This window comes from Lolium rigidum, chromosome 4 (assembly GCF_022539505.1).
Source record: "Lolium rigidum isolate FL_2022 chromosome 4, APGP_CSIRO_Lrig_0.1, whole genome shotgun sequence".
Taxonomy (NCBI): Eukaryota; Viridiplantae; Streptophyta; class Magnoliopsida; order Poales; family Poaceae; genus Lolium; species Lolium rigidum.
The window spans coordinates 120,869,973-120,895,211 of NC_061511.1; the positions used below are offsets into that span (position 1 = coordinate 120,869,973).

The 25,239-nt window shown below is 43.2% G+C and overlaps 2 protein-coding genes across 2 annotated transcripts; one reads left to right on the top strand and one right to left on the bottom strand.

The window, feature by feature from the left end:
• The first annotated feature begins 10,797 nt into the window (after positions 1 to 10,797).
• Positions 10,798 to 12,138, top strand: LOC124647458 (polygalacturonase QRT2-like). Its single transcript, XM_047187402.1, has one exon. It carries the CDS (start codon positions 10,798 to 10,800, stop codon positions 12,136 to 12,138), a length of 1,341 nt encoding a protein of 446 aa, XP_047043358.1.
• A 1,199-nt stretch (positions 12,139 to 13,337) lies between these two features.
• Positions 13,338 to 17,136, bottom strand: LOC124708237 (ASC1-like protein 3). Its single transcript, XM_047239926.1, has 6 exons — positions 17,032 to 17,136; positions 16,034 to 16,242; positions 15,275 to 15,430; positions 14,494 to 14,679; positions 14,230 to 14,408; positions 13,338 to 13,756 (listed from the first exon to the last, which is right to left on the bottom strand). The coding sequence occupies exons 1-6, from the start codon at positions 17,134 to 17,136 to the stop codon at positions 13,737 to 13,739; spliced, it is 855 nt and encodes a 284-aa protein (XP_047095882.1). The 3' UTR covers positions 13,338 to 13,736.
• Between the last annotated feature and the right edge of the window lie 8,103 nt (positions 17,137 to 25,239).

A 25,239-nucleotide genomic window follows, 5' to 3' on the forward strand; every position in this document is an offset into this window, starting at 1 on the left:
CCCTCTTTTCATCACGTTTCGTGATGGAGGACGCCAGCCAATCCCCAGGTTTGGCTATCGAGCCTGGCGGCGCTGGCGGTGCCGGAGCTGGAGGAGGAGCGTCTGGAGCGCTCCTCTTCGGAAGATTAGAGGAGGATTTGGTGGCGGTGCCACCGCTCATGGAGCTGGCGGCGGCACTGGAGCTCTTCTTCTTCACCATTGCGAGATCTGGAAGAATCGGAAAAGCGGTGGTGGCGGCGCAGCAGTTGCGAAAGGGAGAAGAAGAAGAAGGTCAAGAGGATGCTATGGCAAATGTAGGAGAAGATTAGGGATTTTCGTCCTTTGGAGATTTTAAGAGAACGAGGGCTGCGTGGGCACGTGTCGTTGCTGCCAGTGGACCTTTTTCCGATTGATGGTTGCAGGGATCGAGGAGGCGCCTTGGTAACCGTGCAAGAAGAGCGGATATTGCTTAAAAATAGGGCCAGGCCCAGCGGGTCGCGTCTTCTCAGTCAAAATCAAGATGTCAGTAAAACGTCATCAATGACGTCGTGAAGAATGCTCGAAGTATTCGAAGGAATAAAAGGTATCAGATGGTGAACTTGAGTCTATGCACAGATTGCGATGCATCTGCGCTTAGACTCGGGGGCTACTACCATCGGGAGCGCTGACGCGCACCCGACCGAGTGAAGAGTTGAAGAAAAAAAGGATGAAGAAAAAGGTGTTTGCTCAGCTCGAGTCTGCACCCGGTTGCAAGCATCCGTGCTCAGACTCGGGGGCTACTCCCATCGGGAGCGCTGGACACGCACCCGACATAACTTTTTTGCACTCCAGGATCATGCCCGGGGACTTGATTCTGTGTAGGGTAACGTTGTTTTGCCATCGGTAGTTAACCAACAAAAGTTGGGCACGTTACTCATCATCCCTTGCATGCGAAAAATGTATCGGATGACCTGTGAAGACTTGCAGAAAAACTTCGGCAGAGCAGAACGTTCGAGTGGTACAACTTGAGTCTACGCACGGATTACAAGCATTCGTACCTAGACTCGGGGGCTACTCCCATCGGGAGCGCTGGACGCGCACCCGACAGAAGAAGATGATGCTGATTCAAGATGAACAAGAACAATCAAGGAGAAGAACATCAAAAGGAGACATGCTTTAGTCTCTACCCGAACTATGTTCGGCTAGACACTCGCGGGCTACTGACGTGGGCATTACCCTTCGGGTAACCGACGTTGCCCTATCCTGTATTGTCTAGTTGGAGGCCCATGAAGGCGCTTGGAGGCAAGACGGGCCACCTGGACGTTGCACCAGAAGATTCCTTGACGGGCAAGACAAGGAAGCGAGTCGAACAAGGGAAGATTAGATTTGAAACTACTGTAAACCTAGTCGTACTCGGTTAGACCTCTTGAGACCTGGCCCCCTATATAAAGGCCAGGAGAGGGGCTGCCGAGGGACATAACCAATCTTAGCAATCTTAGCCATCAAAAGTCTAGAGCTAGGTCATCATAGCACTTAGCCTCTCGACGAGATCTCAGCCGAACTATTCGGCACCCCATTGTAACCCAATATCTTTATAATCAAGAACAGACAGGCAGGACGTAAGGGTTTTACCTCATCGAGGGCCCCGAACCTGGGTAAATCGCTCTCCCCGCTTGTCTGTGAACCGATGTCTCGTGTCAGCTTGCAGGATTCCATCAACCCTAAGCCCCAATCAGAGGGCATTGCCGAGGAGTACCCTCGACACCAACGCTATTAGAGAAGATCGAGGCCTTCATGAGCTTGTGGTGAAATTTTCCCAAGGAGGAACTTATGAAGATGTCCTAGGGCATGCGCACCAACGATATCTTCGAGAAGCTCCGCCACGGAAGATTTCCCAACCCTTTCTCCAACACTGTTAGAGGAGATCGATGCTTTCACGTGCTTGCGGGGAAATTTTTCCAAGACCAAACTTCCGAAGATGTTCTAGGGCGTGTGCACCATCGACATCTTCGAGAAGCTCCGCCACGGGAGATTTCCCAACCCTTTCCTCCAGCCATGGGGACGAAGCTCCCTACCTTCTAGGTTGGCTTGTTGAGCTGCTTGCCATGGCGATTATCGACGCTCCTTTTTTAGGCACGACGCCGCTTCTCCTTCGTATTGTTCCTCCGATAGGGCGTCGTGCGCTACATGCCTTATTTCATCGAGCAGTGCATCCAGCCACGCGTCCTTATCCTGCCGACAGCTTTAGTCCCGGTTGCACCCACCAGCCGGGACTAAAGGTTACCCACACGTCCTTATCCCACCAACAGTTTGTTAGATGACACAAAAAACCACTTTTAGTCCCGGTTGCACCCACCACCAGGGACTAATGGTTACCCACACGTCCTTATCCCGCCGGCAATTTTGGTAGATGCCTTCTAAAACCATCTTAGTCCTGGTTGCACCCACCAGCGGGGACTAAAGGGTAGATGGCCAGCTCAGGCTTCCTCTTCTTCCTCCTCCTCATCATTATCGCTGTCAGCCATGATGAAGCTATCCTTCTCGCCGGCACCCCCGCGTCCGCCCCTCCTTTCTCATCCTATCGTCCAGCCACACCGGCCCTCCTTATATGGAATGTATTAAACCTTTATGTATAAAACATAAAATGGATTTGGATTACTTATTCAAATTCAAGAAATTTCATGTTGAAAGTTTAGTGAGATTCAAAAATATGAAAAAATATTAGTTAATCAATTTTTTATTGAAAATGGAAAATTTATTAATAGTTTGATAAGTTAGAATAATTATTTTATAAAAAAGAAAATGGATTTGGATTACTTATTCAAATTTAAGCACTTTTCATGTAGAAAGTTTAGTGAGATTCAAAATATGCAAAAAAATAGTTAATCTATTTTTTAATCGAAAATAGCAAATTTGTTAATAGTTTGATAAGTTAGAATAATTATTTCATAAAACAGTAAATGGATTTGGATTACTTATTTAAACTCAAACATTTTTCATATTGAAAGTTTTCTCAAGTGCATAAGTTTGCAAAAAAGCAATTTATTTAAATGTTTAAATGTTTTTAAAACCTCCCAAACTGAAAAAAGCCAGAGGCGGTACGCGCCCTAATTTGGACCCATTAGTCCCGCACAATGGCACGAGCCGTAACTAAAGCCCAGTTTGCGCGCGGGGCGCTGAAAAGCCCCCCACCCCCTTTATGATAAGGGGTGGCCCGATCTTATTAGTAAGCAACGGTGGTGATGATGATCACGGGGCGAACACAATGGAGATAACTTGATGAAGTGGATGATAACTTGTATGACGCAATGAGATCTCTCGATTGGTCCCTGTCGCCAATGCAACAGCTCTCAACCCTGCAAGATATTCGCAACTCCACACACTTGCGCACGTAGCCGCCGACCACGAAGCGGTAAGTTGCAATCTTCTAATTCTCAATGGAACAGCAGATCACACAAGACTTCCAGATCTACACCAAATCAAGCAATATGGTGTAGGGATTCAATAGTTTTGCAGAGCAAACAACTAAGAGCTAGGATTTATCTTAAATGTGGTCTAAAGCAACTTTGGGGGCGTCCTGGGCACTTATATAGGCGTCCGGGACGACCTCAGGTCGAAAAAGTACGAAAATAACCGACCCAGAATAGATCTGGTCGAGATAGATTCGCACTCGGCCGGTCTGGGGCCCGGTCGACCGGGTCTGGGACCGGCCGGTCCGGTTCAAACCGGGCCAGGGACCGGGTGCTGACCAGGGGCTGGAAGTGCTCTGCAGTAACCCGCTCGGATGGCATCAGCGTAGCGCCCGGTTGGCGCCGCGTTGGATCCGGCGGGCCACCCGGTTGGACCGGGCCAGGGACCGGGCGTGGCGGCCGGTCTGACCGGATGCTGGACCGGCCTGGACTTTGGCTTCTCCTCTCGCGCATGCCTCCCGCTCCTCCCTCGCGCGTCCATGGGATGTCTTCATGTCCAGCTCCATGTCCAGCTTCACGCCCATCTTCACGTCCAACTGCTCGTCTCCTCCTCGTGCGATGCTTGCTCCCTCTTCATACCTAATTATACATAAGTAACATGACTTAGGCAGTATAAAGTTCTCATCAATCAAAGTATCGTTTACGAACAAGTTCACCTATTGTTTAAGTAGCTTCGCACGAGCCCTTGTAATAGGTCCAGTCCTAACTTCATTGGACTTGTTGCAAGTAATGCTTCAGCTTGGACTTGTTGCAAGTAATGCACCTCTTCACATACATGTCCACATCCTGCCTCATCTTTGGCCAATAAAAGTGATCAGCGAGCATGAGTAGCGTCTTCTCACGCCCAAAGTGACCCATCAAACCTCCAGCATGTGATTCCTGCAATAAGAGCAAACGCACAGACGATTCTGGGACCTGTGGGTTATGGGCCAAAGATGAGGAGGGATGTGGACAGGTATGTGAAGAGGTGCATTACTTGCAACAAGTTCAAGTCCAAGCTGAAGCCTCACGGTTTGTATACTCCTTTACCGGCACCTACTACACCATGGGAGGATATAAGTATGAGTTTTGTGTTGGGTTTGTCGCGTACTAAGAGAGGCCATGATTCTATATTTGTGGTAGTGGACAGATTTTCTAAGATGTCACACTTTATTGCCTGCCACAAGAGCGACGATGCGTCGCATATTGCTAACCTGTTTTTCAGGGAGATTGTACGACTACATGGAGTCCCGAAGACTATTGTTTCTGATCGTGATGTGAAGTTCATGAGCTACTTCTGAAAGACACTTTGGGGAAAACTGGGGACAAAGCTACTTTTCAGTACTACTTGTCATCCCCAAACTGATGGTCAAAGTGAGGTGGCGAATCGAACCTTGTCACAACTGTTGAGATCCATGATCAAGAAGAACCTGAAGGAGTGGGAAGAGTGTTTGCCGCATGTGGAGTTTGCTTACAACATGGCGGTACATTCTACCACGGAGCTGTGTCCCTTTGAGGTGGTGTATGGTTTCAAACCCATTACTCCACTTGACTTGTTGCCTTTGCCTATACATGAGAGAGTCAATATGGAGGCATCAAAGAGGGCATATTTTGTACGGAAGATACATGTGAAGACTAAAGAGTTGAGAAAAGAAAGGCAAGAGCAATGCTGCAAGGATGAACAAGAAGCGCAAGGAGATATTGTTCAAGCCTGGTGATATGGTCGCGGGTACATTTTCGCAAGGATAGGTTCCCGAAGCTGCGGAAGTCCAAGTTGCCTCCTCGTGGTGCTGGTCCTTACAAAGTGCTTGCCAAGATCAACGATAATGCATACTCGATAGATCTTCCACTTGATGAGTTTGGTGTTAGTAATTCTTTCAATGTTCCTGATTTGACACCATATGACGGAGAAGACCTTGGAGGGTCGAGGTCGACGCCTTTTGAAGGGGGGGAGATGATGAGGACATCCCTACCACATTACTACCTCCTTCATTGCAAGATGAAGATGAAGCTGCTGTGAAGCTCAAGTCCAATGAAGTTAGGATTGGACCTATTACAAGGGCTCGTGCGAAGCTACTTAAACAACAGGTAATTCTTTCATGAAGTTAGGATCAGGAATGAAGAGGAGACAAGCATCGCACGAGGAGAAGAGGAGCAGCTGGACGTGAAGCTGGACATGGAGCTGGACATGAAGACACCCCATGGATGCGCGAGGGAGGAGCGGGAGGCATGCGCGAGAGGAGGAGCCAAAGTTCAGGCCGGTCCAGCATCCGGTCAGACCGGCCGCCACGCCGGCGCGCCCGGTCCCTGGCCCGGTCCAACCGGGCGGCACGCCGGATCCGACCCGGCGCCAACCGGCCGCTACACTGATGCCATCCGGGCGGGTTACTGCAGAGCAGTTTCAGCCCCCGGTCACCACCCGGTCCCTGGCCCGGTTTGAACCGGACCGGCCGGTCCCAGGCCCGGTCGACCGGCCCCCAGACCGGCCGAGTTCGAGTCTGTCTCGACCAGATCTATTCTGGGTCGGTTATTTTCATACTTTTTCTACCTGAGGTCGTCCTGAACTCCTATATAAGTGCCCAGGACGCCCCCAAAGTTGCTTCAGACCACGTTTAAGATAAACCCTAGTTCTTAGTTGTTTGCTCTGCAAAACTATTGAATCCCTACACCATATTGCTTGATTTGGTGTAGATCTGAATGTCTTGTGTGATATGTTGTTCCATTGGGAATTAGAAGGTTGCAACTTACCGCTTCGTGGTCGGCGGCTACGTGCGCAAGTGTGTGGAGTTGCGAATATCTTGCAGGGTTGAGAGCTGTTGCATTGGCGACAGGGACCAATCGAGAGATCTCGTTACGTCATACAAGTTATCATCCACTTCATCAAGTTATCTCATGTTCACCTCGTGATCATCATCACCACCGTTGCTTACTGAGAAGATCGGCCCCCCCTTATCATCTTGGTATCAGAGCCTACCACCATTGCGTACACAATATATGGTGGTACTCTCACAACTCACTCAAAACTGATAAGAAAAGGAAATCTTACCGCTCCAAGGTGAATTAGTATTGCTTACCACTTGTAGTGACAACTAGTGCACGGATGTAGCGAAGCGAATATCAAGGGTATAAGAACAAATCACACGGCAAATCAGGATATATGTGGGGCTTTAGGTGGGCTACCTATTTGCACCAATAACAAGCTCTAGCGCTGACCGTAGACAACCAATGATACTCACACAAGGCGATAAATGTTACAATGCAATTATTTGTAGGAAAGGTTGCAATGCACTCGAGAGACGCTAGCAAAGCTCCACGGGACAGGCATTCTCAACTACGGGTGCAGTTAAAGTAAACTTAGGCCTTCACTTGATTCTACTAGCACTTCACTTTTCTTTTTATTGATTTTCTTTTTGTATAACACGCAACTATGTAGCTCTTTTTGCTTCTTTTCAATTTTTTGTTTTTTTAATGACTCAACTCCTTGATAACACGGCCAACAGATAATGCAAAGCACCAAAACCCTAAGAGCAGCATGTCGAGCGGTAAAACTAGTCTCTTCTGGGAAAGTTTCTAGTCACTTATATCGTAAGGCTGTGACTATGTTTTGGACAAACACACTGTATGTTATGTGGACTCGGAGCAACAAAAATTGACTCTAGATGAAAGCGGAAACACAAACCCTAACAATACTAGATGGAAGAAAAAGATACGCAAAAACAACTACGAAAAACAACTAAAACTCAAAATTAGTCTAATCTAAGGCTATGGCAAACCCTAACCCTAACTTTTTATGGCTTTTTCCGGATAGGAAACCACTCACAACTCAACTATGGGGTGGATTGTGGATGGCTTACCGAGGAAACACTGAAATCTGATACCAAGATGATAAGGGGTGGCCCGATCTTCTCAGTAAGCAACGGTGGTGATGATGATCACGGGGCGAACACAGCGGAGATAACTTGATGAAGTGGATGATAACTTGTATGACGCAACGAGATCTCTTGATTGGTCCTTGTCGCCAATGCAACAACTCTCAACCCTGCAAGATATTCGCAACTCCACACACTTGCGCACGTAGCTGCCGACCACGAAGCGGTAAGTTGCAACCTTCTAATTCCCAATGGAACACCGAGATCTACACCAAAGCAAGCAATATGGTGTAGGGATTCAATAGTTTTGCAGAGCAAACAACTAAGAACTAGGATTTATCTTAAACGTGGTCTAAAGCAACTTTGGGGGTGTCCTGGGTACTTATATAGGCGTCCGGGACGATCTCCGGTCGAAAAAGTACGAAAATAACCGACCCAGAATAGATCTGGTCGAGACAGACTCGCACTCGGCCGGTCTGGGGGCCGGTCGACCGGGTCTGGGACCGGCCGGTCCGGTTCAAACCGGGCCAGGGACCGGGTGCTGACCGGGGGCTGGAAGTTCTCTGCAACGTAGCGCCCGGTTGGCGCCGGGTTGGATCCGGTGGGCCGCCCGGTCGGACCGGGCGCGCCGACGTGGCGGCCGGTCTGACCGGATGCTGGACTGGCCTGGACTTTGGCTTCTCCTCTCGCGCATGCCTCCTGCTCCTCCCTCGCGCGTCCATGGGATGTCTTCATGTCCAACTCCATGTCCAGCTTCACATCCATCTTCACGTCGAGCTGCTCGTCTCCCCCTCGTGCGATGCTTGCTCCCTCTTCATACCTGATCATACATAAGTAACAGGACTTAGGCAGTATAAAGTTCTCATCAATCAAAGTATCGTTTAGAAACAAGTTCACCTATTGTTTAAGTAGCTTCACACGAGCCCTTGTAATAGGTCCAATCCTAACTTCATTGGACTTGAGCTTCACAGCAGCTTCATCTTCATCTTGCAATGACGGAGGTAGTAATGTGGTAGGGATGTCCTCATCACTTTAGTCCCGCACGCACGAGCCGCGACTAAAGACCCCCCTTTAGTCCCGCACCGTGCCACGAGCCGGGACAAAAGGTGGGGTATAAAAGCGCGGCGTATTCCCCGGTCGGTTCCACTGACCGGGACTTAGCCATTTTCACGCGCGCAAGGAGCAGACAGGACGCCCTCAGGCTACCCAACCGCGCCGCCGCTGGCCTCACCGTCACCCTCGCGCTCGCTGTCACGCGTCGCCGTCGCTGCACGCGCACGCCGGCCCCACGTGCCTCCGATCCGCGCCACCTCGCCTCCGTCGTCGCCTCGCCGTCACCTCCGCCGCACCGCGCCTCCCGTGCACGCCCTCGCCTCGCTGTCGCCTCCGCCGCCCGCCGCCACCTCGACCCGCCGCCGGTGAGGCTCATGCAGCCTCCGACCATGTTTATTTTTTGTTTTTTGTTTTTTATATTTTAGTTGTTTATGTTAATTAGTAAATATGTTAGGGTTAGAAGAAATAGATATGTTAGTTTTACATATGAACTATTATTATTAGGAGAAATAGAAATATATATTATTGTTAAGAGAAATATAAATTTTATATAAGTTAGTTTTATATGCAATTTTATAGATGAACTATTATTATCAGGAGAAACAGAAATATTTGTATTATTAGGAGAAATAGAAATCGAAAAATAGAAATACTATTATTCTTTGTTAGAAATATTTAGAGATGGGTTAGAAATATATAGAAATAGAAAATAGAAAACATAGATCTGTTAGTTTTATATATGAACTATTATTATTAGGCGAAATAGAAATAGATATTATTATTAGGAGAAATAGAAATTTTATATATTTTATAGATGAACTATTATTATCAGGAGAAACAGAAATATTTGTATTATTAGGAGAAATAGAAATCGAAAAATAGAAATACTATTATTCTTTGTTAGAAATATTTAGAGATGGGTTAGAAATATATAGAAATAGAAAATAGAAAACATAGATCTGTTAGTTTTATATATGAACTATTATTATTAGGCGAAATAGAAATAGATATTATTATTAGGAGAAATAGAAATTTTATATACGATTACTTTTATATGCAATTTTATATATGAACTATTATTATTAGGAGAAATAGAAATAGATATAGATATTATTATTAGGAGAAATAGAAATTTTATATATGTTAGTTTTATATGCAATTTTATTTATGAACTATTATTATTAGGAGAAATATTATTATTCTTTGATAGAAATATGAAAAATAGAAATACTATTATTCTTTGTTAGAAATATTTAGAGATGGATTAGAAATATATAGAAATAGAAACTAGAAAACATCGGCAACAAATAAGGAGAATGCTAAGATAATAAAATTTTGGACATAATAATTTTGGATGTAAGATGCTAAGATTAATTAGTTTTTGCAAATAGACTGTGATAGGATTATTTTGCAAATACAAATAGGATTATTTTTGCAAAATAGAATGTGATACGATTATTTTGCAAATAGAAATAGGGTTATTTTGCAAATAGAAATATGATTATTTTGAAAAATGATATAGCGTGCATTTTGAAATAACATTGTGCGATTTTGCAGAAACTATGGATTCACCTAGCAGAGACCTAGCACAGGAAGAAATTCTCGAGGGTATAATCCACGACGCCCCCGATGTTGAACCAGCTGAATCTCCGTCGTCGTATCTGAATCCCTCTGGGATGGAATGGAGGTCGACCGCCGTGAGGATGAAGCCGACGGCTTCGATGATGGAGAAGGCGATAGCTCCGATGATGGAGAAGGCTATAACTCCGATGATGAAGAAGCTGGCGAGGTATATATATATGAAGTTCGGCAATCACTAGTAAATTGGAGGGAGCTGTATATATTGAGTTGTGTACATATAAATTGATGAATGTTTCTTCTCTTAGTCCTCCACATCGAGCAAAGCCTCTGTTAAAATCCTAGGTCCGCCACTGCCTGTCTCGCAGCCAAACGTCAAAATCAACATGCACTTGCAGGCAGATTTAACTCAAAATGCGCCTCTGTTGTCAAAGTGTCAGGCAACAAAATCTTCAGTATTTGGTCTGAGAGGTATGCTCAATATAATCGGAATATCCACAGCTTAAAAATGCTGCATGATCAGTTGCTGATTCCATGAGCCTGTAGCCTCACCCTCATCTAATAGTATTCCACGACCGCAAGTCCTTCGTATCCGAGTCTGTTCCCTAAAAGAAAATCCGCATCTGACTGTTGGATGTTGCTGATTATCCGAGTCTGACTGGCTGTTTGCTAATATCCGAGTCGGGAAGCTACCACGCTAGCTAGCCTACTATAAAGGTACAGGCACGTACCTGCCTTGTTCGTCGTCAAACACCAGCCGTGAGAGCATACAGCAATCAAGCCCCAGAATCGATCATATCACCTCGCGTAGCTCAAGCTGAGGTTAATTCAATCGAGTTGTTCCAAGCCGGCCGAACGAGATGAACATACGCGCAGTTATACCTCGGGGCATGGCATCTCGCAAGGTCGTCCTGGCAGTGCTTTTCCTGCTGTTATTGTTCATCTTCCCGGCAATTGCCTTTGCATTAACAGGCGGCATGCATACAGAGTCCGTGCACCGCAGACTGGGAGAGAGGAGCGTCAAGGCCGATACGCTAAACGACAGACCTGTCCAGCGACATCGCAAACTTGGTCAAGAGACCAAGGCTCCTCAGGACGCGGAGTTCAACGTGGTTAGCTACGGAGCCGTTGGCAATGGCAAAACTGATGACACCCCGGCGTTTCGGAAAGCCTGGGCCGCGGCCTGCTCATCGTCTAAGCCAGCCACCATGTTGGTTCCGAAGGAGAAGGAATTTCTCGTCAAGCAGACCACCTTCTCGGGGCAGTGCAAGTCGAGCGTCAGATTCAAGCTCGACGGAACGTTGGTAGCTCCCGAACGATCATCTTGGCCGAAGGAGAACATGAATAAGTGGATTATGTTTAACAACGTTGATAAGCTAACCGTGTCGGGTGAAGGGACTATGGACGGGAAAGGTGAAGTATGGTGGAAGAACTCGTGCCGAATCGACAAGAACCTCAAGTGTACAGAGGCCCCCACGGCGTTGTTGCTCAGCAAGTGCAATCACTTGAAGGTAGAAAATATCAGGCTCTTAAACAGCCAGCAAATGCATATGTCCGTGGAAGATTGCAAGGACGTAGTTCTAAAGCATATCACGATCGTTGCGCCCGGAGACAGCCCTAATACCGATGGCATCCACATTGCCCGCACGAAGGATATACAAGTCATGGATTGCAACATTAAAACTGGAGACGATTGCATGTCTATCGAGACTGGAACTGAGAACTTGTACGCCTCAAAGATAACATGCGGCCCGGGTCACGGAATCAGTGTCGGAAGCTTAGGTGACAAAAATTCTGAAGCTCGTGTTTCCAACATAACTATCAACAAAGCACACCTTATTGGCACGACGAATGGTGCACGCATAAAGTCGTGGCAAGGAGGAAAGGGATATGCCAAGGACATCACATTTGAGGATATCATCATGGACAAGGTCAAGAATCCAATAATCATTGACCAAAATTATTGCTATATGGACGATCCTTTGCAGCCCAAGGCATGCAAGAAACAAACTTCGGCGGTGGAGCTAAGTAATATCCAGTTCAAGAATATAAGAGGCACGAGTGGGACAAAAGAGGCTATCAAGCTAGACTGCAGTGACACCATCCCATGCCATGATCTAGTGATGCAGGATGTAAAACTTACCTTCAGCGGGAAAGGCAAAGGTGCTACAAGTACATGCAAGAACGCTAAGCTAAAGAAATCAGACAATGTCATTCCAAAAACATGCTGATAATGTGACATGGCTGATGTAGAGGTTGCCTTTTGTATTTGATTTTCCTTCATTTAGGTTGTTTTTTCTTTGATCTTTCATACTTGTAAAATTAGATAGCCTCTTGTACAGCCAGAAGACAGGATTGATATTTTTTTGTACTGCAATTGCTACTTTTATAATATAGCATACATGTCACGTGTGAATTTTTTAATTACAAATTTTTATTTACATGCTTTGTTTAGATGCGAGCACAACCATATATCGACTTCACGGGTTAAATTAGTAGCAGGATGCGTGTGGTTCATGTCATGTTTGTGCTGAGAGGACCAGTTTGTGCTCACACTGATAAGTACAGCAGTGCTTCAATTGAAAGTATTCGGTGTCCAAAAAAGGTGTTGTTTAGGACAATGAATCAAGGATGCTTGAATGAACCAAGCTACAGTTTTAACTAGATTATACTTGGAACGTTACCAGATTGTCAGTTTTTAAATGTATCTTATTGGACTCGTGGGCGTTGGGTACGTAGAGATTTAAATGTATCGTGGAGCTGTATTTCTTGGGTTGTGTAAGCATGTTCTAGCCCTAAACAGTTAGCTACTGTTTGAGTGTATTGGAGTAAGAGCATGTGAGTTTCATATACACTCTATTTTCAGAACGTGCAATCGAGGGATTTTTTTATTTTCATGACTCGGTTTACGAAGCTCAATGCAATTGAACTTCAGTACAGTAGTGTATATCTCCAACAATCCACTTGAGCTGTTACTGAGTAATGATCTCAGAAACAACTTGTTGGGAGATCTAATAGATTTTAGTTTACCGTTGTTAATAGAGGTCAAGGTGGCTACTCATTTGTGCGGAAACAATATTTATGATTGAGACATCAGCCTCCCTTGTTAGTGGCCTCAGGCATGATTGCAATTATGCTTAATGATTAATGAAAAAAAATTGATTGGTAGGAAAAGAAAAGCTTCCCTAATTCAATGAAGGTGACATTAACCACATTTGCATATTTGTTATGCCACCGAAGCTTCACGAAATAATAATCGATATATTCTTCAAAAGAGAAGAGCAGTAGCTGAAAAGAACGCCAAAAAAAGGAACTTAAGCATATGTACATTGGACTGGTACTCAAGTATAGAGTTACAAACGTCAAAACTGAGATAACCTAATGCCGTAAAAAATTATATATCTAGCTGCAGGGGACTCTTGCACATCAATAAGACATGTGTGATTAACTCCCGGTAAAAAAATCAATTTATTCCCAAGAATTAGATCTAAACCTACTCATAGTCAAAAGTATACAAATCATGGTACAGAGGAGTCTCCAAGCTTTGGGGAAAAGCTACAGGAAACGACCTCTTAAGCCTTTTCTACTAAGAAAAAAGATGAACCGAAAATTATGAAGGGACCTTCAAGTAAGTTGCAAGCTATACCCGCTATATATAGAACCTTCTCAGTTTCTTGATCTAGCAATCTTTGATATCACAAGGCAATATACAGAAATGAAACTTTCTTCGTACAAGCTTGCCAAGACCAACACAATCTACTTTGTGAGTTGGCAAGGAAGGTATCAGCAAAGATAGGTCCCACCACAGTTGTCAAAGAAATAACCCCCATCAGTCGTCATCCTCTGAATCTGCATTATGATGAAATTCAGTAACTTAAACGATCAGAACTAATGAAAACCCTAGGTTACTATAGTTTGGTCCAACAGCAATTCAAATCTCTTTCTCTGATTATTAGGATGGAAGGAGTCTCCCAAAGGGTGTACTAGAGCCACTTGCCATAAAGGCAATCTGATCAATGTTTGTGAATGTCCTATTCAAGCAACTAGCCAAAATTGAAATGTGGGGTTTTTATTTAATTATATATGACATATGGGTATCCCTACTGGTTTTCCCTCTTTTCATTTTAAAACGTAGGGCTCTCCTGTTTCATGTAGAAATGGCCAACAAGGTTACAATTTATCATTTCTGGAAGGGGAGGGGGCAATGCAAATTTACAAGGAAATAAAAAAAGTATATAGATTATCAGCATACAATCACTTAGGACAGAAATGGGTGAATGAAATCATCAACAAGCGATTGCACCAAAGAAAATAATTCTTACCTGATCGAACATCCTCCCCAACTTTTCCCTTATTATTCAATTGTCTCATTATCATTAAAAATATGAGTTTCCCCCAATACATATGAAACACAAGCAATGTGAGAAGCATTGTGTTAAAAATGTAGTACAAGGTCGTTGGGAATCTATCCAGCTTCCTCAAGGATATGATGGACTGGTAGCTGGCATTGTAAGAACAATAATGGTAAGGTTGAACCTCATAACCAATTAAGAATACCAGAAATTGTTAGAGAAAGAGCAACAAACCTTGAGGTTTTGATTATCCAAAATGGGAAGTAAATCAGACGCAATAGGAGCCAGGATAGAGCAAAAAGCCCAAAAAACAAGCTAGCTGCTAGTTCTTTTTCTGTGTACTTGCACAATTTGGCAGTCTCAAGGAACACATCACTCGCGTCATGCAAAGCAAGAATAATTGTCCCGATTCGAAAAAATCTGCAGAAAGCGTAACTTCATTTGTCTTAGAGCTGTGTTCAAATGTTGATCTCACTTGATATTATAGAAGTCAATTATACCCATAAATGCTCATACAAAAGAAAAGGTGGAAAAAGAAACCAATGCAGTACAGTGTGCATAGTTATTTCAGAAATATTTATGTACTGTAACTATTGTGATATGATATAGCTGCGCTGCAAGGTAAAAGGCTAAATTACAAGCAGTGGACTATCTTATGTTCTAACGAAGCACGATGATTATCTATGTAGTATAACATGGCATGACCAGCCTGCAGGTACAAGAGGTTATAAAACATTCGTCATATCAACAGCAAGCTTGAAATTAATCTATCATTGCCATTGCATTCTGCTTTCCAATTTATATTTTTTTATGTAATCACATTTGTTTGTCAGGATATTCAAGGTCAAACCAGTATGCAACTGAATGATCAAAATAATCGTCAGACTTCAGTGCACACTGTACGGTCATTGAATTCTTGTGGATTTGTATGTATAATGACCAACAGGCCGCAAATAGGAAACATCTACAGTTGAAATCCGGAAAAGACGCTATCAGAGGCTCAATAAAGGTTTACCCAGTCAGAAATGCATATCCAATAAGAACAGATGTTACTACATGATGAGACATCATCACAGCAAAATCTTTTCTGCGTGTTTCCCAAGCAATAAGAGCAAAAATGCTGTAGATATAAAACCCACACTGGCACATGTAGAAAAGTCTCAACGAGGACCTGAGAGACCAAAAAAACATATATATTAGATTAAAGGGAAAAATATCACTTCATTTCAAAGAACAGGTTGAATAGTTCCAAACTAACAATATGCACCGGGAGTGTATCAAAATGAGAATTCCTGTTAGTATATGTGAAAATTTTAAACTCCGAGCCATTTGATCTGTGTGACAATGAACACAGGGATGATTTCCGAGCATCGCATGGTCACAAAAATGATAGAACAGCATCCTGACTTTGCATTTTCCCCTCTAAAGCTAATTTATTATGGCTACAGCTGGTAATGGGTGAAGTTAAGTATGATTACATTATCAAGGTAAGAAAGCTATTAGAAATCACATGTCAAAGAATTATTAAAGTGAAATGGGCTCAGTAAAGTATGTGGTTGCTAACAACATATTTTTTGCAACTTGTATGCATGCTGTGGAATATTCTGAAATTTGCAGGTTTGAATACATTTAGAGGAGAATATATTGCAAACAAAACAAGTTACTTCTTCTCAAGTTCTAAGAGATTTGCGGGACCAAGTGATGTATCAGTGCAAAAAACTCACTGTAACCCCCAGTAAGCTCAGAAATTCATACAAGTAGAGTTTGCACTCACGGAATGGGTTGACTCGGCCAGCCATCGAAGTACTGCATTGTGTCCAACGACCACGGTTCCTGCTTTATTATCAAGAGGACCCATGCCTGGACAGAAGCATAGTACGTGAGCTTCCAAGTAGACTCTGAGAACTTGACAATCTTTGCTTGCCTGGCCTCATCATTCGTCAACTTTGAAGCCTTGCTAGTGAAAAGGTACACCGCCAACGGCTGAAATGATATATGCACATGGACAGAAAATAAGACGTGCATGTCAGATTGACAGATGCTCGGGGATGTAAGAAACTGTTCATGCTGAGGTTTCAGAAGAAAAAAAACTGGGCAGGAACTACAGAAATAAAGCAGAGATAAGACAGGGGCTTGGCTTTATGATTATCAGTCCCTCTAGAGAGGAAGAGGAACTGATACATAAACACAAAATAATTATATTATTCAGTGGAGATAACATACTGCATGTGGATTTTACGCAGTGAATCCGAAACCACCGGTAAAAAATCCAGCACAGTAGTGCGTCATTGTTTCAATAAAAGGTGACAGTAACGCGTCATGTACAGAGCTGTTCAAGTACAGGGCTGTTGGTCTAAACATTTGTTTGCAAGAGAGTGGTTGAGCCAGCAGAAGGCATGAGAAGAACAAGCAAGCCCAGACTCAGATAGTCAGATGACAGTAAGTTCAGTAGTACAGGCAAAGGGAAACCACACCACATTGATCCCAGAGAGCAGATACAAGTAATAAGGCATTAATGAGAAGTTGACAGTAGGCGCGTCTGCATCACATGCGCACGGGTGATTCCTTAAGTTAGCCGGATCACATTGATCAGTTACGATTTATAGTACTATTTTATAAATATTCGCGAGGCAATCTGTTACGGATTGACGGCAACATCAACGAGCATGGAGCAGCAGCAGGCACCACGCAGACCCAGCGGGGCGAGAGATCCCGCGGAACCCGACGCGAATCTGGGCGGGCGAGGAGGAGGAGGCGGCGGTGATTCCGTACCTTGTAGACGAGGCGGTCGAGGACGAAGCGGGCGCAGAAGAAGCCGAGGGAGAAGAGCAGCGTGAGCGGGAAGAAGGAGGCGGCGTCCGGGCCGCGGATCGCCATACTCCGCGGCGGCGCCGCCACCGGCACCGGGCACGGCGAGGCTCGCCGGCGCGCGCGCACGCGGATAATGTGATGGGGGTTGGATTGGGTTCGGGAGCGCGGGCGGTTGGGGTGGGAGGGGGAGCGAGAGGCCCAGGCGGACACGCAGTGTTCCTTCCCTCGCAGGAGTGTTTCTATAGAGTCTCGGGCCGCCGGTGGAGCAAGGGAGGAGGAGGACGATGCGTGTGACGGCGCGGGCGGGCGTGCGGGACGGGATCTCTCTTGTGGTGTCTCTGTCTCTCTGCTCACCGCCGGAGCAGATTTCCTTTTTTTTTCCTTAAATTTATTGCCAGATCAAATCGGGTGATAGGATTTGATTACGAGTCAACTAGCTAGGGCATCTTGCTGAACTGATCAAGACTCTTGTCGAGAATTGATGGCCACCTCCAAAGAATGTTGGCCGGAGGCTGCTCTGCTCTCGCTGTCGCCACACCTCAACATGTTGTTCGCTTCCATCGATATGTCGTACTGTATAGTATTATGTACTATGATTTGTCTTCTAAAACCTTATTGTGGAACAAGGAAGCTTGTTTTGTCTACAATGTCGTCATACCAACACTGTAACTAGTTTGTTTGCCGTACCACCACGCTTTTCCGGCTCACGCTCTTTGTGTTGCGAGTTGGTTTGCGTGCACGGGTTCTCCATGCTGCATTCTCTTTATTCGCATAACATATGGTGGATTGTTCATGATGCATTCTCTTCATTCACATCATATATGTGTATGTAATGTTGAAGTTGCGGAAGTTGGGGCTTCTCATTTTTAAATAAAAAAATATGATACCCGAAGCGTCTCTTTTCCGGTCACTGAGGACACGTCAATCTGCATCGTGTCTCAGTCATGTGGGCCCACCCTGCCTCTCTTCTTATCCCCGTCTCCTTTGTGGAGGATGGTGGTGCCCCTCCCTCTCATCTTCTCCTTCTTCTCCCCTCCTCCCCCTACTCTTCCTCTCCCCTTCATCATGGCATCTACAGGAGTGGTTAGAATTTCGCCCGTGTGTAATTGTCATCTACAAGCTTGGAGTGCGCGATGATATTAGGAGTTATCTGTGGTGACCCGGCATACCACTGCATGGTGTAGTATGCAAGTCTGATATAACACCAATGAAACACCGTTCCACTAGTATTATATCGCTCAGAGTGGTACAACAGAAACATATGCGGGTCCAAGGCATGTCTATAGAATTACAACATTAACTCTATTATATAAGATCATCACAGCCTCCTACTTTACAATGAGGTAAAACTGCAAATAAATTCCAGAAGAACGACTCGTAGTCTAGTCTTATCACGAACTCTATTTGTAGAGTATTTAACTAGCTATAGAGGCTATGAATAGATTTTAGCTAAATAGGAGCTATGTTTAGGAAGCTAGTTCCCTTCTATGGCTAATCTAGGTTTTCTCCTTGTTGGATGTAGTATTTGACTCTTCTGACAGGGTCCTGTCCCTTGAAGTAGTTGTGGACTCCTCGGCCTTCGAGTTGTATTGTAGATCATCTTTCGATGCCTCCATATCTAAGCAGGGGATTTAAGAGTGGGATGAGTACGAGCGTACTCAACAATTTCATTATAGGAAAGAGGTGTTTAATGCACTAGCTACGGTATTAGACCAGAAAGTCTAATACCAATGCAGGTTTTCATAACCATTTCTTCAAAAGGTTGCTTTTATTCAGAAGAACTATGTCCGCCAGCCTTCACCAGTTTACTAGAACTTCATGGAGTTCCTTTCCGGCAGCGTTCGCAGTTCCATATCCCGAACGAGGGAGTGACGAGGTCACGATTCATTACACTCTGCAGAGGTGTGTTGCTTTACCCATAAGAGATCTTAACCTTGGTGCCAACCGGGTGATCTTCCCGTCCACACTTCCTTTGGTGTGAGGCCCGGTATAAGGTCTAGCCAATCATGTTCCTCCGCTACCTCGAACACCCACCCTTTGTTGCAATTCCGACCTTGGGTCCTCGCCGGTCAGCGTATCCAAAGGATACCATCCGACCTCGACTAATACCGAGCACGACGGCCCGATACCTTCGTCGGTCGTTGCAACCCCTCATAGACCGCAATACCGTGGGGACTTAGGACTCCCCAGCCTCACCGCTTGCTCCTTCGGGCGACAAGTGTACTACGGACAATGCGCGTGGGGACTTAGGACTCCCCGGCCTCACCGCTTGCCCCTTGGATTACAAGTGTACTACGGTAAAGCGCGTCCGTTGATGAACGAGAGGTGGAAACACTTTTGACTACTCCGTCCCACTCCGGATCTTATGGTTAACACGGGTATTACGGCACAAGAATCACTGGACGACATTTGTTGTTTAATCCTAGATGGATATAAACCCTTTGCAATGGAACCTCCACCATATCAACACATTCCATGGTTCCATTGCCCACCACTTGGTCATATTCATAGTTATGAAAATAGTGGTTTTGCTTTTTATGCAATAGTGATAAACATAATACTTTGCAAGTAATTTGGTAAAAATACTCAAATGACATGAGCAAGTGATGAACTTGCCTTTCTTGACTGCAAGATTATGCAGACAAGGTCTTCGATACGCAATAACTCCAAATTCTGAAATAACATCATCATCCGGTAAGGACGATGTTTAAAAGATTGGCAAGGATGCAATAATGCATAAGTATGCGATGCAATCGTTCTAAGCGTGTCCTAACCCCGATGATTTAGGATTAGTGAGTGGTAATAATTAGTTCAGGGTGTGTTGCACTTTTAGAGTGATTCACAAACAAGTTTCTTATTCAGGGTTGTTTTGTTTTAGAATCATAAGCAGGTGGTAAAATGCATAGTAACAATCATACACGCCAAGGAATAGTAGTTGTATAATAGGTAAAGAGTATTTGTCAATTTTAAGTCCTATAGTGCATGGTTGATGATTACTTATTATATAATTCAAAAGAATAACTTTTGAAGAACATGTTCTTTAATAAAGAACAAGTATGATAATTAGGTTTGTGGGGTTCTATGGTTTTCTATGGTTCCAATTGGTTTCTGGAGTAAGGGTTAGATGGATCCCAACAATGTTGGATTCATCAACACCTAGGGCTTGTAAGGTTGAGTTAAGCCTAGGTATCCTAAGCAATTATTTATACTAGGTTGCTATCAGGAGTGGTTCATCTTATTGGTGATAGCTAGCTAGGGTTTATAGGTCCTTATAAGCAGGATTGATGATGATTCTTTATTTACTTCAAAAGAATAACTTTTGAAGAACATACTTCTTAAATAATAAGAAGTATATCAATTAGGGTTGAGGTGGTCTAGGTTTTACTGTTGGTTCTATTAAGTAAGGAATAATTGGCTCCTTAAATAGGATGGTTGATAAGTATCCAACACTAGTAGGGTTTAGTGGAATATGGTTAGGTAATGCTCAAGATTTGGCATAGTTGCTCCTGAGGTTCATCACATTGGGGTGATGCTAAGCATGGATATCTAAGTTTGGTGTCTCAGAAGATAGGAACTAGGGTTGGTCCTATTTGATCAGCTAAGCATGAACACATGTAATACCAATGTATTAGAGATGGGTCTCTATTATTTTAGGAAGACTTGGCAATTGTTTAGTTGCTACTATGGAGCTATGAATGAAATCAAAGTATCATGATCACATGTTCTAACCTAAGGTTTAGGTTAGAAGCAAATTAAGGTTCTCATGAAATTGTGGACCTAGGGTTCCTGAATGGATTAGGGTTTTTAGGGTTCCACATAAAATGATGGAACAATTACTTTATGTATAAAGGAACTAGGTTTTCCTAATTACTATATAGTATTTAGGTTAATAACTTCATTACAAGATTGAAGTTATTAATAGTTTTGAAATAAAAATAATATTGGATTTGTCATATTATTATTTTTAGTGAATTAATAATTAAGATAATTATTAATTAGGGTTTAAATCCTCCTATTAAGGATTTAATAAGTTATTAATAAAGGAAAATTTAGTTTTATTGTTTCCTTTATTTACTTACTGGTTTTGTTTTGTTTTTAGAACTTTAATTAATTATTGAATTGGATTTTAATTTAGGACTATAAGAAAATGCTTAAGTAGTAAACAATTAAATTTTATTATTTAAAATAAAAATTTCATTTTATATTTTTATTGAATAGAATTTACTTTTCTAAAAAAATTGATATCTTATTTATCTTTTTCTGAGTTATAATGAATTAGATATGAATTTCTAAAGTTTATGCTATTTTCAGGATTATTGAATTTGAAATAATATCAAAATCACTAAACCTACACGGACAGAGCACACCCACAGTCTATGACTGGTGGGGTTTGTCCACCTCATCTGCCACGGGCTTTGACCAAGTCAAAATTGCCACCGTGGCAAGGAGGTTGCTGGCCGGCGGCAGAACGAGGTCGTCGCCGGCGATTGCGGTCTCCCGCGGGGCTATGCGCGGGCTTGTTGGAAAGAGGACGCCAAGGCGAACATAATGGTGGCGGCGCCGCCCCGGTTTGGTCACCGGAGCGTGGCCGGCGGCAAGGTAATGCGGCGGCGGACGGTGATCGACGGTGACAGGGCTCTACGGTGCGATCTAAGACTCGATATGATGCTCACGAGATGCGCAATCTCACCTTGATGATTTCCAGTTGGTCGATGTAGTCGATCGAGGACGGAAGCGACGAGGAGGTCGCCATTTCCCTCGCAGTACTACGAAAGGGAACGGCCAAATTTCCCCTCCTCCAAGCTCCCCTTAACGCGTGATTGCACCCGGTGAATGAGAACGTCGAGGCGCTCCTCCTGAGCTCAACGGCGGCTCCGGGGGTGGCCGGAATCGGTGTGGCGGTGTGGTTGCTGACGGGTTAGGGTTTCGGGATAGCGGCGAGAAGAAGGAAATCCAGGCTCTAGGGTTCCTCCCCTGTATTTATACGGCCACCAGCGGTCGTCGACGGTCGTGCGGTCCACAATGGCGGTCGGGACGTGGCTCAATTCGTCGCCGTGTCCCCCTCCCGTGCGTGCGAGCGAGGCAGAGACGAAGACGACGACGCCTCTTCGATCTTATCCGAGGCGAAGAGGTATGTGGGCTGGTCTGGGCCGTGCTGGGCTGGTGCTAATGGGCTACTGTTAGTGGGCTGCGGCCAGGTAAGCTCCTTCTTTATTTTTCCTCTTTTTGCTTTTTCTATTTTCTGTTTTATATTTTCTATTTGAATCTGATTTGGATTCAAATTTTATTTGCAGGTTTCTTGTTATGTTAATTGAATTAAGATGTAGTGCAAGGACGATTACACCATTCTTTATTTGAAACAAAAAAAAATATTGGATTATAATGCATAGTTGTGGCTTGTTCATAATAGCAAATAGGCATGGGTTTTAGATTCTCATTTTAATTTCCTTTTCCTTGTGGAAGAACTATTCTGTTAAAGTTGTTGGAAATTGATGATCTCTTCATAACAGAAATATTACCAAGTCTTGGTAATACTCTTAATCACATAGTTAGCTCTATGATTTGAGAATGTTGTCATTTGCCTATTATTTTATGTGCCCATTTAATTAATAAAGAGTTGAGTCTTAGGTTTTTCTTGTGAATCAAATCCTTTGGAATGTTTGTAGTTGATACTTTGAACTCAAAGTATTTCAGAGATTAGTGTTAGGACTTAGTTTCCATTTGGGGAATGATCCCTTGCTTATTATTTGATGTGCAAGATTATGTGTTAACAAATTGGAACATAAGGTTTAATTGATGGACAATTCTAGGGTTCCAATATTATTTACCTAATGACACATGGGTTGGAACTTAATTGTGGTTTAAGTTTTAGTTGTGATCACCCAAGTGATACACCCCTAGGGTTGAGATATAATTCTAGTTTATAGATATGAGATGACACCATATTATACTTGCTAGGGTTTAATCTCCCCAAACCAAAGTAATATGGTTACTTGCTTAACAGTTTCTGTTCTCCTTTAATTACTAAAAGACTTGAGAATTTGGTTTTTATCTTTTACCAATAGACTTCTAGTATTATCCTTAATCTTTTGTTCAAGTACAAAAGTAGCTATATTTCTTTTTATAGTTAACTTTGGTTATAATGATGAAGGGTTTCTCACCATATAAAGTATAGAGTTTGACTCTAAGGTTTTCTTAAGTTCTTTAATTAAGGATTAAGTGTAATGTAGATGTGATAGGATTCTACTTATGATCACCAAGTGATTCACAAGTTAAGGTTGGAATATAAGCCTAGGGTTGCTTACTACTGATCTCCCTATAACTTCATGTGGTGAAGGATATCTACTTATAGGATTGAGCTTATGGCTTATTCTTCTATTTCTCCCAACCACAATCATGGCATTATAATTAGCATCTTATTCTTAATAGCTCCTTACTTAATGTTCTTAGGGTTTATGATCATTACTTAATTTATAATGGTCAAAGGTTTAGCTTCCTATGGTATTACTAGAAATATTTAGATATGGTTGTACCAATTACCCCTCTCACTCTACAAGGACTTGGATTATAATCTAGGGTTCTACTCTAGGAATGATGATGTGATTATCTAAATATGTGGTCTTCCTAAGAATTCTACCTTGTTATCTTCTGTAGCTTGTTCTTCAGGAATTCTGATAAACATGCATCTTGTGGCATGCCTTCACCTCCTAGCTGCTTCATCTTGATCCTAACTATTTTATGGAGTGGCTCTATGTGTTGGTTTTCTTGCATCATGGTGCAAGATGATGGAATGGATGAAGTGTGAGACTCCCTTTTATAGGCTTGAGCAAGCTCTAGTATCATGACACTTAGGGGGGTGAGTCTTGTTTTGATTTGATGAGTAAGGTGCTTGGTTGTCATGCTCTCATCCATAGCAATCCTTTAAGCATGAGGTGGCATAGCTTAGGATGCAAGCTATGTAGATATTTTCATCCTATGTGGCATTGGTATTATCCTCTCATGTGATTGGTTTTTGGATAGCCAAGTGGCTTTTGTTACTAAATATCTTGGGAATGATTTTATGCTTGTGGGTGAGTCACTATATCATATGGGATTATATTATATGGTAATTGGGATTAGAATGTCAAAGACAAGGGTTATACCCCAATTTTGAATGGTGATTGTTGATTTCACCAAGGCATGATCATATGAGTTTCAAAGTACTCATAGTTTATTTTATTCAAATAGTTTGAACTATAATTCGTAATGTAAACGAATTTAGTTTTGTAATATTCCACATATTTAATAAGTTATGATTGCAATAAGAATGTGTGGCTTTTATGCAATTAGGTCCTTGTGTTTTGCTATATTTGGTATTTAGTTTTAAAGTGAATTCAATTGTACCTCAAGGTAGTTGCTCAACTTTTAAGTGTTAATAATTTAGAGTTTGTTTCTTATCTCTTGGATGGTATAGACTTCTCCCATCTCTAGGGTTTAATGATAATCTTGTGTTGGTGTTGAGTTCAAGAATTTAGTTCAAGAATTACCATGAGGTTCATGGTAGGAACATGAATTAGTTTAAGACATGGAAAAGAGAAGTTGAGAATGGTTTCACCAATTATTGTTACTTGATTTCCAATTAAATGGATGTTCATATGTTATGGCAAGGAATACCATGTTGTGATCTTTAATAAGATCAAGTAGTTGATCCTTGATTAATATGTTCTTGTGTTGGTTTTAATTCCATTTGATCTAACCCCTTAGATCAAATCATCTCGACCCAAAACAAGGTTTTAACAAAGTCACATTGAGGTTTATAGCACTGGACTTGATGAGCTACTTCAATTCCATCAAAGTCAAGTGAAACTTCAGTTACTGTGACATGTTTTACTTTAAAGCGCGAAAATTCCCCAGATTTTCTATGCATGAATGCAATGCTCACATCTGTATCCTCTATTTTTGTAACCCCAAATCCTGGGATATTACATTATCTTTCTTTTCTAGGTAAATAGAGAGTGTGGATACATTACAACTGATCAATTGGATTGGCTCAAGTTCCCGGGAATAAGAGGCATCTCCACCGGAGCCACCAACTGGGTATCCGGCAACAGCGTCGGGTGTGTTGTTTTGGGGGCACATGCTACCGCCCTTTTGGGTGCATTTGCCCACAGCAACAGAGCCATCACATGT